General features: G+C 45.9%; 1 protein-coding gene across 17 annotated transcripts in view; it reads left to right on the top strand.

Annotated features, from left to right (window-relative positions):
• EPHA5 (EPH receptor A5) overlaps positions 1-23,020 on the top strand; it is a 323,509-nt gene that overhangs the window by 151,362 nt on the left and 149,127 nt on the right. For all 17 annotated transcript variants that reach the window (XM_034771961.1, XM_034771956.1, XM_034771968.1 and 14 more), the window contains one exon: positions 22,256-22,380. In XM_034771961.1, the coding sequence (XP_034627852.1) occupies positions 22,256-22,380 (125 nt within the window). The remainder of the gene's footprint in view (positions 1-22,255; positions 22,381-23,020) is intronic.

The following is a 23,020-nucleotide window of genomic DNA, read 5'->3' as shown; positions in this document are numbered from 1 at the left end:
CGAGTAGGGAGCAGGGGTCACAGAGGCTGCAGGGGCTGCAGGGTGAGTGGGGAGCAGGGGTCACAGAGGCTGCAGGGGCTGCAGGGCGAGTAGGGAGCAGGGGTCACAGAGGCTGCAGGGCGAGTAGGGAGCAGGGGTCACAGAGGCTGCAGGGGCTGCAGGGCAAGTGAGGAGCAGGGGTCTCAGAGGCTGCAGGGGCGGGGGGTGCAGGGGCTGCAGGGCGAGTGGGGAGCAGGGGTCACAGAGGCTGCAGGGGAGTGGGGAGCAGGGAAGCACTTAGCAACCCCCAACCAAGATCAGGGCGGGAGGGAGGAGGGGGAATGCAGAGTGCTCTGAGGAGGGGGCAGAGTTGGGGCAGGGACTTTGGGGAAGGGGCGGGGTTGGGGCGGAGTTGGGGCAGGGCCGGGGGTGGGGAAGGGGCGGAGTTAGGGCAGGGCCAGGACCCCCGTGGAGTGTCCTCTTTTTTCAGTATTGAAATATGGTAACCCTATATAACTAGAACTCTGAACCACAGAAACTTTGCAACCTGCCTAAAATGATTAGGGTAAGAAATTACATGTTGTAACCTGTTGCTTAAGTATATTGAGCTTAGCTGGCATACTTTGTTTTATTTAAGAACATAAGAATGGCCCTTCTGGGTCAGACCAAAGGTCCATCTAGCCCAGTATCCTGTCCTCTGACAGTGGCAAGTGCCAGGTGCCCCAGAGGGAATGAACAGAACAGGTAATCATCAAGTGATCCATGCCCCGTCACCCATTACCAGCTTCTGGCAAACAGAGACTAGGGACACCATTCCTGCCCATCCTAGTCAATAGCCATTGATGGACCTATCCTCCATGAATTTATCTAGTTCTTTTTTGAACCCTGTTATGGTCTTGGCCTTCACAACATCCTTTAGCAAGGAGTTCCACAGGTTGACTGTGCATTGCGTGAAGAAATACTTCCTTTTATTTGTTTTAAACCTGCTGCCTATTAATTTCATTTGGTGACCCCTAGTTCTTGTGTTATGAGAAGTAGTAAACAACACTTCCTTATCTACTTTCTCTACACCAGTCATGATTTTATAGACCTCAATCATATCTCCCCTTAACCATCTCTTTTCCAAGCTGAAAAGTCCCAGTCTTATTAATCTCACCTCATAGGGAAGCCATTCCATACCCCTAATAATTTTTTGTTGCCCTTTTCTGAACCTTTTCCAATTCCAATATATCTTTTTTGAGATGGGGTGAGCACATCTGCACGCAGTATTCAAGATGTGGGCGTACCATGGATTTATATAGAGGCAATGTGATATTTTCTGTCCTATTTTCTGTCCCTTTCTTAATTATTCTCAGCATTGTGTTCACTTTTTTGACTGCCACTGCACATTAAGTGGATTTTTTCAGAGAACTATCCACAATGACTCCAAGATCTCTTTCTTGAGTGGAAACAGCTAATTTAGACCCCATCATTTTATATGTATAGTTGGGATTATGCTTTCCAATGTGCATTACTTTGCATGTATCATTATTAAAAATTTCATCTGCCATTTTGTTGCCCAGTCACCCAGTTTCAAGAGATCCTTTTGTAGCTCTTTGCAGTCTGCCTGGCTCTTAACTATCTTTAGTAGTAATTTTGTATCATCAGCAAATTTTGCCACCTCACTGTTTACCTCTTATTCCAGATCATTTATGAATATGTTGAATAGGACTTGGCCCAGAACAGACCCCTGGGGGACACCACTATTTACCTCTCTCCATTCTGAAAACTTACCATTTATACCTACCCTTTGTTTCCTATCTTTTAACCAGTTACCAATCCATGAGAAGACCTTCCTTCTTATCCTGTGGCAGCTTACTTTGCATAAGAACCTTTGGTGAGGGACCTTGTGAAAGGCTTTCTGAAAATCTAAGTACACTATATCCACTGGATCTCCTTGGTCCACATTCTAGTAGATTGGTGAGGCATGCTTTTCCTTTACTAAAACCATGCTGACTCTTCCTCAACAAATTATGTTCATCTGTGTGTCTGACAATATTGTTCTTTATTATAGTTTCAACCAGTTTGCCTGGTACTGAAGTCAGGCTTACAGGCCTGTAATTGCCGGGATTACTTCTGGAGCCCTTTTTAAAAATTGGTGTCACATTAGCTATCCTCCAGTCATTTGGTACAGAAGCTGATTTAAATGATAGGTTACAGACTACAGTTAGTAGTTCTGCAATTTCACATTTGAGTTCCTTCAGAACTCTTGGGTGAATATCATCTGGTCCTGATGACTTATTGCTGTTTAATTTATCAGTTTGTTCCAAAACCTCCTCTAATGACACCTCAATCTGGGACAGTTCCTCAGATTTGTCACCTAAAAAGAATGGCTCAGGTTTGGGAATCTCCCTCACATCCTCAGCTGTGAAGACGGATGCAAAGAATTCATTTAGTTTCTCCACAATGGCCTTATCATCCTTGAGTGCTCCTTTAGCACCTCAATCGTCCTGTGGCCCCACTGGTTGTTTAGCAGGCTTCCTGCTTCTGATGTACTTAAAAAAAACCTTGCTATTACTTTTTGAGTCTTTTTTGGCCTTCCTAATTGTATTTTTATATTTCATTTGCCAGAGTTTATGCTCCTTTCTATTTTCCACACTAGGATTTAACTTCCACTTTTTGAAGGATGCCTTTTTGCCTCTCACTGCTTCTTTTACTTTTACTTTATTTTCTCAGTAATCTGCTTTGTTCTGTGTGTTATCTCTTATTTTCACTTAAAATTCACCTTTTGTAGTTAATAAACTTATTTCTTGTTTATAATATAACCCAGTTTATGTCATTTCTAACTGAGGGTGGGAGGCCAGAAGTCGTACATATCTCCCTCCACATTGAGGAAGGGGGTGAATTTTATGAGCTTGCGCTGTACACATATTTCTATACAGTGCAAGACAGTAGTATTTTGGCTTCGTCTCCCAAAAGGGTGGGCATGTGAGTGCTAGAGGAGCCTCTCACACAGAGCTGACTTCAGTCTGTTTCTGCAGCTGGGTGTGGCCCTACCTGTGTGTGTGCTGCAAGAGGCCGGAGAGCCTAATTCGGCAAAGCAATAAGAGGGAACCCAGGCTGATTGAACAGGGGAGGCTCAGTTAAACCCCAGCACATCAGGTGGCATCCCAGAAAGGGAGTCCAATCCATCACAAGCCGTACTTTTCCATGATGTAAAAGACAGATTTTCAGTTACCATGAGGATTACGCGTTACGAAGTCAGTACTGTAGGGGTGGTGAACGTCAGCAAGAATTATTGAAGTGTGAGGCCTGGAGGTCTTAAATAAAGACTGGATATTTGAAAAATATGTTCTAGCTCACCAAAACTTATAGGCTTGTGCAGGAAATACTAGGAGAAATTCTCTGGTCTCTGTTCTGCAGGAGGTTAGACTAGATGATCACAATGGTCCTTTCTGGCTTTAAACTACAGAAACATTGGTTTAAAACTGGTTATATTGGTTTAGCTTGTATCTGTGAATTTGTGGACACAAGCTAAACTGGCATATGCCAGGTTTAGATTGAGTTAAAAGTTTCCAGGCAGGGTTTTACCTAAATTGGTTTGAAAACAGAACACCTTTTTTGTTAAACCAACACAATTTTGTGCCTAGACCTGGCCTAAAGCTCTCACACTTGACTTGTCTTCTTTGGCCACCGCTCAGCCATGTGTTAAGAGGAACCTTTCTGAATAAAAAATATTTTCTCTGTACCGCTGTGTTCACTGCAAGAACCTTGATAATGTGGACACTTAGTTCATGTGGATTACTCCCCAGAAAGTCGCGGCCGATTTTTTTTTTTTTAAATGGGATCAGTTGCATGTACTGTTAGGATGCAATTTTCCATGTTGCTGAACTAAGAACAGTCAGACCTAGTTAATGTGCTTTACTTTTGTATAAATGGGTTGGGGGAACTCATCAGTGGGAGCAGAAACTGGATTGCTAAAAGGAGGTAATCTGTTTTTTGATTTTGGCATAGATTAGGAACCATCAGTTGTCACTGTCAGCAGGCAGATACATGAATATATCCCAGTATCTACAGTTACTGTTGTTTAATCACCCTGGCTGATGAATTGTATTCATTAATCGCCTTTTTTTAATGCCAGTTAGTGTCAGCATCTCACATTTGTACAGGGCAGATTTGGGTAGAAAAGATCTAATTCTTATAGAGAAAATCCTGTAGAATTTACTAGTGGTGGAACCCATGAGGTTCTATAGAGATGTGAAAGGTTTGTACGAGCAGGTGGCATTCTAACCATGTTCCAAATAAGGTGTATGTGAGCTGTATAACACCAAAATGGGCCCTTTCCCGGGGTCTGTCTTTTTTGGTAGCTCAGATAATGTTAATATTGCAATTGAAATACAAACTCAGCCAGATATGTGTCCCCAGCTCTGCATTCCCTGACAGATCATTAGAAGGATGGTCCGCCCTGGAGGAGCCACCCAGCATCAAACCTCCTCCCTTCCCTTCCCCCCACAACAAAGCTAAGTTACCTTCACCAACTAGTAATTTGAAGCAGCAGAATTCACTCCAATCTCCACCCAAACTTTATCGCACTCATATTCTCAACCCTTGACAAAGGCATATCCCGTAGGGTGAAATCATGGCCCCGGTGAAGTCAGGGGGGTTTCACCCATGGTCTTTCCAGTGTGTGCATTTGGGCTATGTTTGAACTAGAGCGAGTGCAAGGACCCAGAGCCAAGAGGCCCTTGTGGAGAACATCCTGCCAGCAGCTACCTCTCTTCTATCCTAAAGAAGCTCCTGCATGAGGAACTCAGTTGGCCACAGCCACGATAGAATGTTACAGGGGTGTCCCAGGCCTCTGAGAGCTTTGTAGGTCAGAACCAACACCTTAAACTCCAACTGGAGACCAGTAAGCCACCAGAACCAATCAGGGAGCAGGTCATTGGTTCCCATGAGATACTTTGCTTAGTAAGGCAGCTGTTCAGTTTCCAGGTGGGTTTGAGGCATAGGCCTATGCAGATGCAGCACTGTAGGTCCTAATAATGAGCTAACAGACCGTGGATGACAGTAGCAAGGCGTGCATCTGAGGGGAAAGATTGCAACCTCATGCCCAGGTGGGGATGGGAACGTATAGACCACTTTGGAACGGCAGCATGGTGATCCCAAGTTTTCTGCCGTTGCAACAGAGGGAGCCACCTCCAAGCAGAAAAGTTTTGAGAGATTTCTTGTGGTTCTTATTAATTATTGTTTGCAGTGCCTAGAGGTTCCCAAAGCAAAATTGAGGTCCCCTGGTACCGGGCACTGCACAGACTCCTAGTACGAGAGCTGCTGCCCCACATAGCTAACTGTCTAAATAGGCAAGACAGACAAAGGAAGCTTAGCAGAAAGGGAATTAAGTGACTTGCACAAGGTCACACTGGAAGTCTTTGGCAGAGCCAGGAAATGAACTGCCACCTCCTGAGTCTGTGTCTTTTTCCAGTGCTTTAACCTTAACACCATCCCTCTTTGATGATGGGGCATCTTCAAGATTCAGGTGTGACAGACAAGCTCTTCTTCTTTCACTTGGCTCTAACGTAAAGCCCGGTCAACATGGTGAAATGTACATCTCCCCACCTCCTTGCTTTCAGAAGCCACTTCATTTTTATCCCATCCCTTATTCTGTGCAACCACCATCGTAATTACAGATGTAGTCTCGTCCGAGGGACGTACAGCCCTCTCCAGGGCCCACTGAGTGCTGCCGAGAGTCTAGATTGGGCACTCTTCTCTGGAGAAGGAATGTGTAACGTCTGCGGTGTGAGGAAGTGCCACAATAGCGTAGGCAGCAAGGGATCTTAAGGGAACTCTTAAAACTAGACTCATACAGGGTCTGGTCTTGCATCATTAAAGCCAATGGGAGTTTTACCATTGATGTCAGTGAGAGAAGGATTGGGACCATAATGAAACATACTGCCATTAATCTAGCAGGCCTGCTGCAATGTCTCTCTTAATCCGTACCGCAAATGTTGAAAAGATTAATCTCGACTCCAGATGTATGAAATCAAAGGTGCAGAAACTCGCCCTGGCCATTCTGATAGTCCATTGTTGCTTGAGCACCTGTATTGTATTTTGACCTGCACTTAATTTGCTAATGAGTTACATTTTAACAGCTAGTATTAGAACGTATGCTTGCAAGGGCCACCAGGTACCATGGGAATTGAAAACTGTTATCGAAAAGCTAAATAACGAATATCCTGTAGGTGGTCTGCCTTGCTATGGGCTAATGCAATACTGCATTTGTGCTCCTCTGAGCATTTATGTACTGGGATCAAGGAGAGAGTGATGGTACGAGGGGATGGAACACTATACTTACAAGACATCTCTCTGTTCCATAACTTGCTACAATTCTTGCTAAGTTGAAAAAAATGCTTTAAAATAAATGTGAATATTATCCATCAAATGTATAAAATAATAATAATCAAATTCTGTAATGCCTACGTCCTATGTCAGGAATCGGCAAGCTTTGGCATGCGGCCCACCAGGGTAAGCACCCTGGCAGGCCGGGCCGGTTTGTTTACCTGCCGCGTCCGCAGGTTCGGCCGATCGCGGCTCCCACTGGCCCCGGTTCGCTGCTGCAGGCCAATGGGGGCTGCGGGAAGCGGCGCTGGCCGAGGGACGTATGAGGGGAGGGGTAACATTCTCAAAGGTGCCTAGGTGACTTAGGAGCCGAAGTCTCACTGAAAGTCAAAGCAGCTTTTGGAAATGGGACTTCGGCTCCTAAGTCACTTAGGGCCTTCTGAGAATGTTACCTGACATGCAGAGTTCCCTTTGCATTCTCCTCTTCTGTTCCTGCACAAGCAGTGGTGAGCCTGCAAGACAACCTGGGCAAAGCGCCGCCCATGTCTTCAGGGTGGCAGGAGGGGCTGAACAGAGGGCAGCAGCTGGTGCTGAATTGCTATGGGAGCTGGCCACTGAAGAGGGGCATGGTAGGAGAACGGGCTGGTGAGCCTGGGTAGTGGAAGCCGGGGCCTGAGCAGGCCATGTGGGAAGAGGCTAGCATGGAGTGATGACCTCAGCGGGTGATAGGAGTAGGCAGGAGGTAGGGTGAGGAGCGGAGATTGGTGCCAACCAGTTCAGCGGTCGCCCTGGGTTCTGCTGATGTGGTGGGGAGAGAGTTGGGGGAAAGGGCCACAGGAGGGGGGAGGAGAGGTCAGAGATACAGAGGCCAATGCAGGCAGCTGCTTCTAGTCAGAAATGGTGTTGTGGTAGGAGGCCTGCCATGCCATACCGTGTGGGCCATGGCAGATCCACTTGTGGCTGATTCATCTTAAAGCAGCATCCCCCACAGGAAATCAATGTTTTGCAGTAGCTGGCCCCTGGGAACGGAAAACAGCCCTGCCCACAGCCTTGTCCCAGGACCTCCTCCACATGTGGGTCTTGGGGGCACCATCCAGCTGAATGCTCCCGGTCAAATGACTCCGGTGTACAAATGGTCGTAACATTGGGCCTTAAGATTTCAGAAAAAAATTGTACAAAAGTATCTGAGAAATGCTTTGAGAGCATGAAAATAGCATAGCAGGGCTACCCCTGTGTGGGCATTCCTTCATTTGTGGCATTCCTGGTAAGTGGGTGCTTTTAATATAATATTGACCATATTTGTTCAGCGTATGTATAATAGCTCCAGGTAAGCCCTGGGAGAGCCGTGTGTGTGGCCGGCGTGTAGGGACTGTTTGCATGAATCCTCTGTGGAAATCATCAGTGAAGCCCTCCAGGTAAATGGTAGTAATAGTCTATGTGAGCCATTTCTCTTGGCTGCTGGAGTGTCTCATTTCCAAACACATTCGGTAGCATGGGGGTTCTCAGTGTCATTGGGAATCAGCACCTGGCCCAGTTTCTGTCTGGAGTATGCAGTAAGAATAGATTTCAGTGATGTCATTACTAATTAATTAGCCTGTGATATCCAGAGTTAGACACAAAACTCTGAAGCACCTGGCACTGGCCACTGTCGGAAGACAGGATACTGGGCCAGATGGACCATTAGTCTGACCCAGTATAGCCGTTCTTATGTTAACTACTGCTCTCGCTAGTATTGTTATTTATTACTGGGATGGTTGGAGCAGTGTTGCCAAGGCTCACGATTTTATCAGGAGTCTCATGATATCTGGTGTTTTTCTTAAAGCCCCAGCACTTGGAGTCATGTGATTGTGAGAACTTCAGCTTTCATTGCTTTTAAAATGTAAATGTCTTGCTGCCGTGGTTGCAGAGTAGCGTTTGAAAACATGAACCCTAAAGGCTCAGTAACTAGAAGTTAATTTACAAGAACCGAGTATGTGTCATGAGTAAACCAGTGTTAGGATTTTTGAGGGCCTTACTCAGGATTTTTCAATGCCTGGAGCTGTCTCCTAGCAGTAGGGAGTTAATATTGTTGCCCCAGTGTGCTAGGCACAGTATACACACACACACACACACACTCTCTCCTACCCAAATGAACCTATAATTTAGGGCCCTGACCCTGCAAAGATGTATGCATATGCCTAACTTTATGCATTGTGAGCAATCCCATGTTGGGTCATTACACAGTGCCTAATGCATGTGCCTAAGTCCTTGCAGGATCAGGGCTGAAGTGTATAATTTATAAATACTTTTTAGAAGTAAGTTAAAAAATGGAGCATCATGTTGTGAATTTGGAAGCAAGTATGCCGCCAACCAAGCCAACGGCCCAGTGCGGGGGTTGGGGTGAAGCCATTGCCTCGCCTAATGTTCTCCTCTCCCTATCCCATTGGGGTGCTGTGTGGCTCTCGGCAGCGTTTCATGGGCCATACAACGTGGGGAGCATCTTACCGCTTTCCCAATGCCCATAACCCTCACGTAAGAGTTAGGCAGGACCGAGGCCTTCTCCTGCCAAGCTCACTGCTTTAGGGACTCTAAGTGATATTGCTTTGCCATTACTCTTTTACCTGGTGCTGCCTCTCTGTCAGCTGTATCCGTATCTCTTGCCATGTGTTTACTGGAAAGGCCAGGATCGTCCTTTCATTTTGTGTGTGCACAGCTCCTAGCACAATAGGTACATCTACACAGCCTCCAACAGTGAGCCTCCCAACCCAGGTCAATAGACAAGGGCTCGCTCTGGTGCCCTAAAACTAGCTGCATAGACAGCACGTTGAAGTTGCGGCTGGGGTTGGAACTCAGGATCTGAAGCCAAAGGAGAGGAGAAGGATGCTTGCTGTGTAGACATAACCGTGGAGCCACAATCCCTGATGGGGGTCTCTAGGCACTACTGCCACTCAAATAATAATACCATCCTGTGGTCGAACTAGTGCATCAATTTGTGGCCCCATGTTTAAAATTCAGCTTAAATGATGATTTGAATGAATAATGTTAGCCAGAGAGAACACATGGAAAAACCAGACAGGCTGCAGCTCTCCCATATACTGCTTCCCTTCACTCTGATTCTTTAAGGAGAAGCTGTGTGAAATCCCGGCTCCTTTGAAGCCAGTAGCAAAACTCCCGTTGACTTCAACGGAGCTGGGATTGCACTGGCTATCATTTAAGATCTAAGTGTCTAGCACTGCTTTAATTCAGATTAGGTCTGTGCTTTGATTAAGAGAAAGACATTGAACTTTAAACATTTCAAAGCTATACTTTTTCTAATATCTTAACAATACATACATCAGTAAGTCATGGGAAAGCTCAATAAAATGAATCTATTTCATGGATGTATTTTTATAACACAAATTAAGGTATTAATGATTTGAGTAGTAATTTTGTAATATGTCTCCCATGCTGTTTTGTTTCAGTTGTACAGTGATAACTAAATATTATGACCAAACTATTTTATTAAATGGGTAGGTCCCTACCAAATTCACTATCTATTTTGGTCAATTTCATGGTCATAGGATTTTTAAAAATCATAAATGTCATGATTTCAGCTATTTGAATCTGGAATTTCCTGGTGTTGTAATTGTAGGGCTCCTGACCCACAAAGGAGTTGGGTTGTCATATTGTAGAGGGGGTTGTGATACAGCTGCCCATACTTCTGCTGCTGCTGGCGGCGGTGCTGCCTTCAGAGCTGAGCAGCTGGAGAGCGGCGGCTGCTGGCCGGGAGCCCAGCTCTGAAGCCAGAGCCGCCACCAGCAGCAGTACAGAAGTAAGGATGGTATATATGGAATTGCCACCCTTGCTTCTGCGCTGCTGCTGACGGGGCGTTGCCTTCAGAGCTGGGCACCCGGCCAATAGCTGCCGCTCTCCACCCACCCAGCTCTGAAGTCAGTGCAGAAGTAAGGGTGGCAATACCACTACCCCCCTACAATAACTTTGTGACCCTCCTGTAACTCAAGACCCCCAATTTGAGAAACACTGAGCTCTCCCGCGAAATCTGTATAGTATAGGGTAAAAGCACACAAAAGACCAGATTTCACAGTGGGAGACCAGATTTCATGGTCTGTGATGCATTTTTCATGGCCGTGAATTTGGTAGGGCCCTATAAATGGGTCTGCAGCAAAAAGCAATTAGATCTTCGTAGATGATTTGGTTGTAGTTTGGTAGTAGTCCTACAATAGAAAGTAGTTAGTTTCTATGAAATTCTGTGTAGCAAAATATATATATTTTTTATTTTATTTTAAGCGTAGAGCTAAATTCTTCCCAATGGTCATTCCATGCAATCTCATTGGAGTCAGTGGGTTGTGTGGAGTGAAAGTCAGCACAGAACTAGAGGGTGTCTTTACAATGGAGGCATGGTCTTGTTAGAGCACTAGACTGATGTACATGAGATCTGGTTTCAATTCCTAGTTCAACCACAGGTTTTCTGGGTGGCCCAGATCTTCAGACGTGCTCAAGGCTGTTGAGAGCATTTGGAGCTGCTGAGAGCTGAGCTTTTTTGGAAATTCTAGCTCTGAATCTCTCTCCTTGGCCTAGTTTCCCATCCATAAAGGATGATAATAATTCCTCTTTTCTCTGCCATGTCAGTTTAGGCCCTGAGCTTGCAAAGATTTACATATCTGCTTAACTTTGATCAAAGTTTGATTAACTTGAATCCAGCCATAAGCAACAGTGCATAAAGTTGAACCCATGAGTAAGTCTTTGCAAGACTGGACCCTCTGTGTATGTCTACACCACCAGTGAAGGTGGGACTGCAGTGCGGGTAAGAGTAACTGTCCTAGCTTTCCCTTAGCTGGGGCAGGTAGTAGTGAAGAAATGGTGGCATAGGCTAGCTGCCCCAGTACAATCCTGACAGGTATCAGGCCACTAGCCCATGCCATGGTCCATGCTGCTGCATCTTCACTGCCATTATTACAAGTGCTAGCTAGACTAAAACTGGCATACACCTCCATTTGCAATGTAGAAGTACGCTTAGACTGCAAACTCTGCAAGCAGGGAATGTCTCTTCCTGTGCATCCGTACAGCACCTAGCACAGTGAGGTCCCAATCTCGACTGGCTCTGAAAGCGCTGCTGTAATATAAAAAAGAAGAAAAATAAGTCCCATGCTGTCAAGTGACTTCGTAAACTGTTATTATTGGAATGAGAAAGTGAAGCTTTAATTTTGACTTAAAAAGCTCAAATCTTATCTGCAGGGGATTTGCTGTCACTTAAAAACAAAAGGATGTTGGTGCTCGTAACACAGTCCTGTCTGTCTACTGTAACCCATGTAGCTTTTCCCAGCCATCTCTGGGATAGCATAGGGGAAGTAAAGTGGTGGGGCATGACCTCATGAAAGACAACAGGGATCTCCAATGAAAGAGAGAAGAACCAAACCCCGTTTCTCTGTCTCCCTGTGCCATGGGCTTGGATTGATTCAAAACCCCCATATGGTCCAGAGGTGCAGATTCCTGGTGGGCTCTGCGCCCCATGATCAGAGCTGGCTCCTGCTTCATCTTGGTGTCTGCTTCATGGAGTGTGACGAGCCGTCCCCGGGCCTGAGCTGGTGAGTGTTCTGAGCCTAATGCGTCATCCCTGCAAGTGTGATGATAGGCCCATGCCAACCAGGGCCCAGCCAATCCACAACCAAGGGCCTGACCAGGTGTTCCCAAGGCAGGTATACAGGTTCCTAAGAGAAGCAGCCACTCCAGTCTGCTCAGTGATGCTATTTGGTGGGGAGAATTCCTAGCTGGCTGGTGGTTCTGCCAGACTCCTCTGCCTGTTCTTGCTCCAGCCTCAGCCATCATCCCCGTTCTGGCTAATAGCCTGACATGGAGCTGGCTTTAATTGTTAAAGCTCAGAAGAGTTGGGGTGGCAGCTACCTGAGAGAGACCCCTTCTCCTCAGGAAGGACTACAACAGCTAAGATTAATTGGGCTGCTTTCCTTAGTCATGCCCAGGACTACTGAGATGGGGAGCCCTGCTTCAGCGAGGGTCCTAGACTCCGGAACTGGCAACTCCCATTGGTTTGAGAGAACCTGAGTCCGTTGAATTTCAGGGCCTGCTGCAAGGGCCCTCTCTGTTTTCTGCAGCTTTCAGAGCAGGGGTGGGGGAGGGAAGCTGGAGGTCATTTATTTATGAACTCTGGCAGGTAGAAGGTCTAAGGAAATGACATCGTTTTATAGAGGATGTGTTCATGTTTTAATGTAAAAAGGTGAAGTTTTGCCCCTGTGTAGATGGCTAGCACAAAGAAGACCTTAGTCATTCAAGGAGCCCCACTGACTTAGGATGACTCAAATGTTACAGGAGTAGGACCCTATTTTGCATAATGTACAGAATTTAATCATGTGTGGTAATAGTCACTCCCTTTCTAATGGGCCAGGGCGGGATCTCAAAATAGAGTTGCAGTGGCACCGAAGTGGTGTATCGACCATGTGCATTTCACCTCAAGGACTAGATTCTCAAAAGTTCTCTCAGGCAACAGCTGATTGAGATGCTGGTGGGTTCTGAGCTCTTTTAAAAGCATGACCCCCGGTGCCTGAGGTAAAAGGATGGGCGTATTATTTAGCAATCCAAAGAGAGAAGACAATAAAGTCACTAACATTTTCCCCACCGTCCTTTTTAACTTCATATTTCTATTTTTCTAAACCATTATAATTAAAAACAAATAAATTCACTGCTGTGGGAACCTTACTGTAATTTCTCATTACCTGGAAATATATGTTGTTTCATTCAAACTGAGCAACACTCACGTAGCTTCCAAATTCGGCAATAACTAAAGACCTTAAGGAAAAATCCAATAATGCCATTAATTAGAAACAGAATGAAAAATTGCAATAAACTAGGATTTTGAAGTGTGGCCAGTATTAACTAGGAAACAAGTAACATTAATTTACCAATAGACTTTGCATTCCTTTTCTCCAGTTACAGCCACTCTCCTGTGCTACCCTGTGTTAATGATACGATGGTTTTTTTGGTTCTGTGATGACAGTGATGGATTTGATCTAATCTTAAGCATGAATCTGACTTTTGTGTCGTTTGGCGTGATTTCCGACTGCAAGGCAACATTGGCACGAGATCGAGGAAAGAATGCCAAGGTGTTTAGGAGGTTGAAATTCTAGACCCTCGCATGTTTACACATACAGAAATGTAATCGGATTCAGTAAATTGCCAGCAGATATAAAACACTACTAAAATAAGCTGAGGTCCGTAGCATAGCTGCACGTACGGTACAGACCACTATGGGTTTCAATACTAAGACAGTAAGAGCAGAATCTTTTTCTTTGTTGATACTTTAATCTTCTTTTAAAAGGAAATTGAAGCCCAAGTCGTTGGAGAGCTGACAGCAAGGAGAAGTGGGGCCAGCTCCTCAGCTGGTGTAAATTGGCATGCCTCTATTGACTTGAGAGGAGCGTGATGATTTACTCCAAGTGACAATTTGGCCCCATGGAGATCAGGGGAGGATTGAGGGTCTTGGCTTGGGGAAAATAGCTTGCTTAGTGCAATGAGAATGAGCCGAACTTGTATTTTTCTCCCAGCCTTCCCTACTGGTTAATCTAAAGCTGCACCAGATGTGGGGTTGGGGGTGAGATGAAGAAACATTAGCTGTTGTCTGTGCCAAAGTGAAATATACAAAGGCAAAATTAATTGGGCCAGGGATAGCATTATCTAGAATATGACTTGTAGAGTCTGGATTAATTATTTTATCTTGATGCAGTGGTCATTTACCTGATAACATTAGTTTGTCTTAAAATACAATTAAGATTTTATTCCCATAAACTTTGTTGTACATTAGATGTTACTAAGGCTCCGTGCAGTACTTCTTGGATACTGTGTTTGGTGCCTCGCTGGCTAATTCAGTGCTAATGTCATTATAAAAGGTTGCAGAGGAAAAATGTTCGAAAAGGTCTTTTTCTTATGAAATCCTGTTCTGTAGTTATTCAGATGTGAATAATGATGGGTAATTGGCAGTGACTTTTATTTATTTAGTCTGGCCACTTAAAGCTATTAAGGAAATGTTACAAACAGCATAAAAAGTAAGACCAATTTTCTGAGATGTTATTTGGTTTATGATTAATTTTAGTGTCAGGAAAGCAAAATGTACATTAGCAATTTCACACCTTGTTACATTTTCTGTTTGTCTTCATCACGTGCATGATTGTTTTGGTGAACAGCAAACATAAATGCAAATGATGTAATCTCCCACTTTCATTTTGCAAATTTTGTTTGAAGTTAGCGTGAACGTGCAGATTCGCTTGTAAACAGCATCAGAAGGATATATTATTTGCATCCACTCCTTTGACATCAAGGCAAAGATTTAAATAAGAATTTCCTTCCTACCCACTCACCCCTCCGTGCAACATTTATTATAGTTTCTACACATCCTGAATTTTATACTCTAAATGGAACTTTTCAGTGGACGGGCTCCCTTTTATTAAAAGGATAATGCCCTTGTAGAACCAGTGACCTTTAAAAAGCAAGTTTCAATGTAATCCTTTTATTTTCCTGAGATCATATAGCACAGTATCCAGTTGCAGGCTTTTAAGATGGAATGATTGCAGACTTTGTCTGACGGCTCAGATTGAATTACATTTTGTTTGATAAAGAAAACTCTAAAATACTTAATACTTTCAGAACATTGTAACTTCAATGTAGGGAGGATGCAGAGGAGCTGCGGCATCATTCCAGCACCACTGGGATTGATTAAATATACTTAATTGGTCTTTATCTCATGATTACACTTTAACACTTCTTAGGAAGAAGATCCACAATGGATACAGATACTGCCTCTCTAATTTACTTTGGGAGTTCACTTACCCATTTTCTTATCTTGCTTCTCTTTCCCGGTAGAGTACAGCATTCTTCCTGGCTGCAGCTGAACAAGTGGGCTGCTTATGCAGCCGGAAAGTAAAGTTTGTAAGCTTACAAAGTAAAGACAAATTGCAAAGTCAGAGCTACGTCTTAAGGCCAATATGGCATTAGAAGTGAGACACTCAAAGAAGTCAAAGTCTGCCCTGAGCCAGGTGGTTCAGCAGGCAGGCATGTCAGTTTCCACAGCCAATGGTACAGAAGGAGGTGATGTGGCTAGCATCACATCGGACTCCTTTCGGCTTCCCTAACCCCATGGACTGGGCCCTACTTTGAAGCTGGCCTTTCAGTGCAAGTCTCAAACCCATGACCTTTGGGATTGCAGTTGAGCACATTATCCACTTGGCATGCTCATGAAGTTTAATCCTGGCTCTTCCACTGGATTGCATGGCCTTAGGCAAGTCGCTTCAACTCCACTTTTGTTTTCATATTATTAAAATAGAGATAAACATACCCCTCCCTCCCCCCTCCCAGTGTCATGGTGAGGATTAGTGTTTGCACAGTAATTTGAACATACTTATTACTATACCCATGCAATGTTTATTTTTCTCTATAATTGGACAGGGCTGGTACATTTTCTGTTACACATGTTCTCAGAAAGGAGATTGGTGTACTGATTTCTGTGCTATAGGAGATGTACTGAACTGCCTTTAAGATCTAAGCGGGAGATTTTCCAAAGTGTTGATGGGATTGACGAGCACAAGCTGCATTGTTTTAATGGGACTTGCACTCCTAAATCTCTTTGACAAATTAGAAAATCTACCGCATAGCAAATGAAAGGTCTTTTATCTGGTAAAGCATTCTTGATGCTAAGTCGCTTCTACTGAGGTTTTGTCTTCTGGTGGAAGGCTTGAGATCCATGGACACAGAAAAAAGAGCTGAAATTCAGCTGAACTGCAGAACATGCCCTGTAAAGCTTATGGTCTGATGTTTCCCTGATTCGTTAGGGTTAGGGTACAAACTCAAGAAATAATCTCAGTTTTCTCTCTCTTTTATTTTTAAACATATGTTCCACAGCCTTCCTTTTTGTGACGGTAACTTTGAAAGTGCAAAGCAGCGTAAAGGGACATAAACACGTCGCAAAGGTTACAGTCTCTTAAAGATCACATTGGCTACTCCTGATGCCCTTTGAGACTCTGTAGGCACAGCCCTTGATCCCCAGATCTGGGGAGAAGCCGAGAGAAGAAAAGTAAAGAACGAGTTATGTTTTGGCCCAGTTGTTTCCAAACACACCATTTCCCAAAGGGAGGTGTTGATTGTGTGACCAGCTCCTCGATGGCTGAGGAGACAGCTTGGCCTCCTTAAGCTCTCAATTTCATGTGGATCATGAGAGGAGCTTGCTCTGAGCAACTTCTTCCTGTTGTGTGAGAATTCACCACTTCCCTCTCTCTATTGGCTAATATTTCCCCTCAACACACACACACACACACACACACACCTCACATGTCACATTCACACGTCTGAGTCTGATACGTCACACCCTGTCATTCACATGTCGGGGGGAGGAGGGAGATCAGTATCAACGGAGATTCCTGTGTGATGATGTAAATCCATCAACAGAACAGCACTAGCCATAATGTGGCTACATAAGAGTTTATGAGGAAGGATTCTCCCCCCCCCCCTTCCCCTCCATGCCTTGTGCATCTGTGTTGGGGCTGTCCAGATCAGAACTGCTGGGGGCTGGGTGGGGGCTGCATGCCAGATGGGCTGTCAAGGAAGCAAGTGGATAGAGAGGAAGGAAGGTGTAGACAAAACCATGGCATCTCCCTCCTCTCTCCACTTTCCATGCCTGGCTGATGGCACAAAGACAGGGAGTAGCCTGCACCCTGAAAACAGCTGTAGTAAATTACTCCCCCATTCCCCATGCAGCCCAGGTCCTCTGGGAGGTATTGTGCTTCTCGGAGTTCCAGCTTCTGAGATGCTTGGATGGATAATACACAAGCTAGCCCTAGGGGTGAGAGCCAGCATAAGCCCCACTTGCACAAGCAGAAGAGTCCTATTTAACTCAAGGGAGGCACTCTCATGTGTCAGAGGTGGGGGGGTCTCATCACTTGAATTCTTTAAATCAAAATGGGATGCTGTAGGTCAACCATCAGATATGGGCTTGATGTAAATGGTGACATTCTATAGCTTGGTTATGCAGGAGGTCAGAGGGAATGACGATAGTGGTCCTTTCCGGTCTTAGAATCAATTTAACTGTTTACAGGTTCAAGGCCTTTCACACCTCTCTGGCTTATACCCCCTCAGCAGTTCAATTCTGGGCCTGCTGAGGCCTGCTCTTCAGGAAAGACCATGCGGGCCAGAGTAGTACTCTACAGTGTCCTCAGAAAGCCAAAGGGGTGAGAGATTAGTAAACAGCAGGTGAATATGTTTACCTGGAAGAGGTTCAGATTTAGGGTCCTGATTTTAAAACACAAGCTTGCCAACGGTGTCCAGTCCAGGAACAAACATTTGGAAGATTTCCCATATTCCTTCTGGCTGAAGATCGGAGTTGGCAAAATGAGTTTGTTTGTTGTCTTCGTTATTTAACTGGGATTTTTTTTTTTTTTGGTAGCGTGTCAATTAGTTCCTCTTGCATACCAAAAGTAATATTTTTATGGTTCAGTGAAATTTTGGAAGATAAAATATGTTTGAATTGAGGATTATCATTTGTACAGCAAATGCAAAATGCTATTTGTTTGATGGGCGGCGGGGAGAGATGCAGAACTGAATGGAGAAGATACACAATCTCAGCTACAAAAGAAAGGATGGTATGGTGGGTAGGATGCCAGGTTCAGGTGAAGCAGGGCGGAAAGGTTCAATTCACTGCTCTGCCTTGGGCAAGTCACATAGTCTTTGCGTATGTTACACCCTGATGGGTGAAATGGGGTAAGTGTCGTCCTCCTACTTCACAGGGGTGTTGTGAGGATAAATGCATTGTTGTGTGAGGTGCTCAAATACTGTGGTAATGGAAAAAGAACAGGAGTACTTGTGGCACCTTAGAGACTAACAAATTTATTTGAGCATAAGCTTTTGTGGGCTACAGTCCACTTCATCGGATGCATAGACTGGAACATACAACAAGAAGCTATTTATACATACAGAGAACATGAAAAGGTGGAAGTAGCCATACCAACTATAAGAGGCCAATCAATTGAGATGAGCTATGGAGTTCATATAGGTACCTACAAAAACAACGAGGAGTCTTATAGGTACCTAGACAGACGTGTGTTGCCCCGATGCTCTCATATCTCCTCGTTGTCATTTTTAGACCTGTGGGATTTGCCATCGATTTTAAAAAACACTGGCATTATTTAGCTTGTGCATCATCGTTCGCTTTCTGGCTCCCTTCCGAATTTCTATCAGTGATCCCTGGAGACCGCTACAGCCCCAGTCAGCCCTGCGCAGACGCACCAAGAACTCGGGAGAGCAATAAAAGCACCACGTTTTATTTTCCACAGGACATTCTGCGAGGGAGCCGGCAGCGGTTGTAAAAAGCGTAACTTTAAAAGTTGTTTAGGTCTCTGAGTTGACAATGAACCATCAGATATATTTGCAATGCACACGCAATGCCAGCACAAAGTCCAATATACAAACCGTACACTGGGCTTGCTGCCTAGCGGTCACCGTTAAAACCGTTACAATTTCCATTTGCAAGGAATTGACGTTACTGTGGCATCCAGGGTATCATCTCAGCAATGTTAATTAGAAAAACAAGGAAATGGTAAAGATTCTAACGGCAGCCATGGTGTTCAGCACTGACGTTTAGCTGCCTTGGGAGCAACGGATGGAGTGATTTTAACCAGTGCGCAGTAGTGCCTATGCTAGCACAGGGCACAGGCTCTTTCTACCAGGACACTGTCTGCATTGCAATAGAAAAACCTGCAGCAGTGAGTCTCCGAGCCCACGTCAGCTGACTAGGCGAAAAGTAGCAGTGTAGACATTCGGCTCAGGCTGGAGCCCACACTCTGAAACCCTGGGAGGGGGGAGGGTCTCAGCGCTTGGGCTGCCGCCTGTGCTCTGTGAGCCCAAGTCAGGTGATCTGGGCTCTGAGATTTGCTGCTGCGGGGTTTTCGATTGCAGCGCATGCAGGCATACCCTAAGTCAGTACTGACTAATGAGCCAAGTGACTTATTGAATGCCAACCCCATTTCCTGCCACCCCTAGGTGACAGCTGCAGGGCAGCCCAAAGGGGCTGGAGTGGACCCAAGAATCAGCCTCCACGTGCTTCGCTAGACTCCCAGCGCAGCACGCTGCCCTGTTGGTGTCTCCGGGTTTATCTTCGCGGCAGTGTTACCCGGAGGGATAACTTACGTGTTGCTGCTAACCTGACTCCTTTCCACACACACCCATCTCTAGCTTGACTGAAGGGAAGCTTTAAACTCAAGTTACCCTGACCCTTTGAGGGGTACAAGTTGCAGCTGGAGCGCTGCTGGTGCAGGGACGACGACGCTTCTCTGTACTACTAATACAATCACCGTGCTGCCGGTGTGGCTGCCGTCACTCAGGCTAGACTAACAGGGAGAAGCCTTCCTAGCTTGATCTAACAGTGCAGTAAAGACAAGCCCCGAGTGCATTCCTGGAGACATCCCAAACTTGCCCGTTGTTTCTGGAGCTGTTCTGGACAGAGACCCTACGATGTCCCCTACAGAGGCAAATGTAGTGAGGATGAAAATATATGAAAAAATAGAACTTAAATGATCAGGCACCATGTATCCATCCCAACGGCCTGTGAGCAAAGCCAGAGAACACACTGTCTCAGTAACCACACGGCAGTAAAGCAGACTCGGATACAGAGGAGACGGCTGTGTTATAAAGTTTGAGGTTAGCTAGGTACAACAGGTGGATCAGCAGACAGGTCGATAGAGGTGTTCCCTGGCTTGAAATAACACCAATCATTTTGAAAAATAAGGCACCGTCGCACCGTGCTGACTTTCCTTCCACATGCGGCGTTGACAGCAAATTTAAACTCCAAACAAACGCTGATTTTTAAAGTACTTCAGTGGCCTCCAGGGGTGTGAAATTTTCTTGAATCGTTATCTACACTGAACAACACTGCCAACCCCTAGCTGCCCCCAGTCCTGCTGCCCGCACTGGTGGGGAGCTCTGGCAGAGGTACCATGCCCACATTGACTTGCACTGCTGCAAATTCTCTCTCTCCTCCCGCGCCCTGCCATCTGCCTGGCCATGCAGCAGTACTCCTCCTCTCTCATAGACTCCTGGGCTCACTTGTGTGTCACTTCTGATGCCTCTGAGCACCTGCCTCCACACTCTGGATCTCGCCAGTTGCTAGAGCTGGTTAGCTAATGGGATGGATTTTCTTTGTGAACATTGTGTGAAACGAACACCCTCCCTTTTCCTTTTCCTTTTCCTTCGGAAACTGTTGAATTTTGACAATCTCTCCTGCTCTGCCTTACCCAGCCTCTTAGCTTGTCAGACCTTCTCACTCTCTTCCTCCTAATGCTTCCAGCTGACTCTCCTTTGCCTTCCCATCTTGTCTGCCACAGCCTTCTTCCTACCCTTCCTCTAAAGCAGAGGTGGGCAAACTATGGCCCATGGGTCCGTCCTGCCGGGCCCATCCTGCCCGGCCCCCAAGCTCCTGGCCGGGGAGGCTAGCCCGGCCCCTTCCCCCGCTGTTCCCCTTCCCCCGCTGCCGGTGCAATGCTCTGGGCGGTGGGGCTGTGAGTTCCTGGGGCAACGCAGCTGAAGCGCCTGGCCTGACCCGGTGCTCTGTGCTGCATGGTGGCGGTGGCGTGGCTCGGCTCCAGCCACCAGTTCTCCAGGCAGCACGGTAAGGGGGCAGGGAGCAGGGGGTTCGGATAGAGGGCAGGGAAGTTTGGTGATGGTCGGGGGCGGGGGTGTGGATAGGGGTCGGCGGGAACAGGGAGTTGAATGGGGGCAGGGGTCCTGCAGGGGCAGTCAGGAAGGAGGGGAGTTGGATGGGGTGGCAGGGGGCAGTCATGGGACAGGGAGAAGGGGTGGTTGGATGGGGCAGATGCTGGGGGGTCCATCAGGAATGAGAGGAGGGGTTGGATGGGGCAGTGGAGGTCCGGGGGCGGTCAGGGGACAGGGAGCGCGGATGTGTGGATGGAGCAGGGTTCCCGGTGGGGGGGAGAGGGAGTGGGGGCCGGGCCACGACCGCCTCCCCTAACTGGCCCTCCATACAATTTACAAAACCCCTTGCAGCCCTCAGGTCAAAAAGTTTGCCCATCCCTGCTCTAAAGGCTGTATGGCTGTGCGTCTTGCGCTGCTCCTCTCCCTGGCATCACCGACACAGACAAGCATTATAGACTAACACAGAGACGCGTCACAGCCCCCCTTCAGGCAACCGAGCAGTCCTGAGATCCTCTTCTGAACATTTCAATACGTTGTAAAGTGAATTCCTTCGCGGTGACAGGAAGCTTGCAGTATGTAAGCTCATTGCCACCAGGAGCAGGCTGTGGGTTTGGTGTGGGAACTACTGCTGTAGCTTATAGCTTAGCATTGTGCTAAACAGTGGTGCTGGAACAATTTGTATAGTGGGGGTGCTGAGATACATTGAACCAAACTGTATATAATGGAAGCCACTTCAAGCCAGGGGGTGCAGCAGCACCCCTATTTCCAGCACGCGTGGTGCTGAATTGGAGTCTTCTTATGTTGGTGGTTTTGGTCCAGATCTTCAGCTGTTGAAAATCAATGTAACTCCATTTGCTTCAATGGAGCTATGTCAAATCATGCCAAGTGAGGATGTGACTTTTATTTTAAAAGGGTTCCCTGCCCTGGTTTAATTTGAGCTCCTCCTGTGCATTTTATCAGAACATATTTATTTAAAGCTTTATGTAAATTACCGCATAACGATTCTTTGAAAACAAAACTAAGTTTTTGTAACAGCAGCTGGACTCAGACCACATCAGAAATCATCAATGGGATCAGTGCCTCACTTAGTGAAAATCACATCGTTCCATTGACGCCAAAGGCCCAGATCCCAACTGATATAAATCCACATTGAAGTCAGCGTACCCTACACTGATTTACATCAGTGGACTATACGTAGTAGCATATGCAATGTTGAATTTAAATTAGGAAACAAGATACCGTCCCACTAACTATCATCTTGTTTTGTTTTTCTCTTGTCTTGCAGCACCTTCTCCAATCAGTATTGTGAAAAAAGGAAAGATAGCTAAAAATAGCATCTCCCTTTCCTGGCAGGAGCCGGATCGACCCAACGGCATCATCCTGGAGTATGAAATCAAATATTTTGAAAAGGTGTGACTGACTGATTGCAAAGCATCCTAAGTACCTTCTCTTTGCTGTCCTTCTCTTTTAGTTATAATTATCCTATGCGTGGAAGGGAATGAAGCAATTTTATGCATAAATCAATGTCAGATTGATTCTGCAGTAAATGATTAGGAAGACTTGAAATGTGTGTGTTGTTTTCCATTAGTGTGCCACTTCTGTTGAACAAATACATTAAAACTGCATGTCAGTTTCATCTCCAGTCTTATCACATTAAATTAAAGTATACTAATTTGTTATGAATCAAAGGAGCTTGGGAACTAGCATCCGTCTTCTCACTCAGAGCATCGGGCAATCCCCAGTCTTTTAATTTTACACTTCAGCTTTGGTTTTAAGGATCAGCTGGCATTGATTCCCGTGCTCATCGAACCGTCTGCCAGGGCATGTTGGTGTTCTGATTGTGTCTCTGCAATAGGTGGTGGTGGTTACGATTTATTTGCATTATGGTAGCACCTAGGAGCTCCAGGACACCAGGACCCAGGACACCATTGTGGTAGGCATGGTACAAAGTCAGAACAAAAAGAGTCCCTGCCCCAAGGGACTTCCAGTGTAGGGGGCCACATCCTGAAGCCCTAGGCAGTCTTCCTTCAGGCAGAGTTCCTGCTGAAGT

Source organism: Trachemys scripta, chromosome 5 (genome assembly GCF_013100865.1).
Source record: "Trachemys scripta elegans isolate TJP31775 chromosome 5, CAS_Tse_1.0, whole genome shotgun sequence".
NCBI lineage: Eukaryota > Metazoa > Chordata > Testudines > Emydidae > Trachemys > Trachemys scripta.
This window is presented reverse-complemented; position numbering and strand designations above follow the sequence as displayed.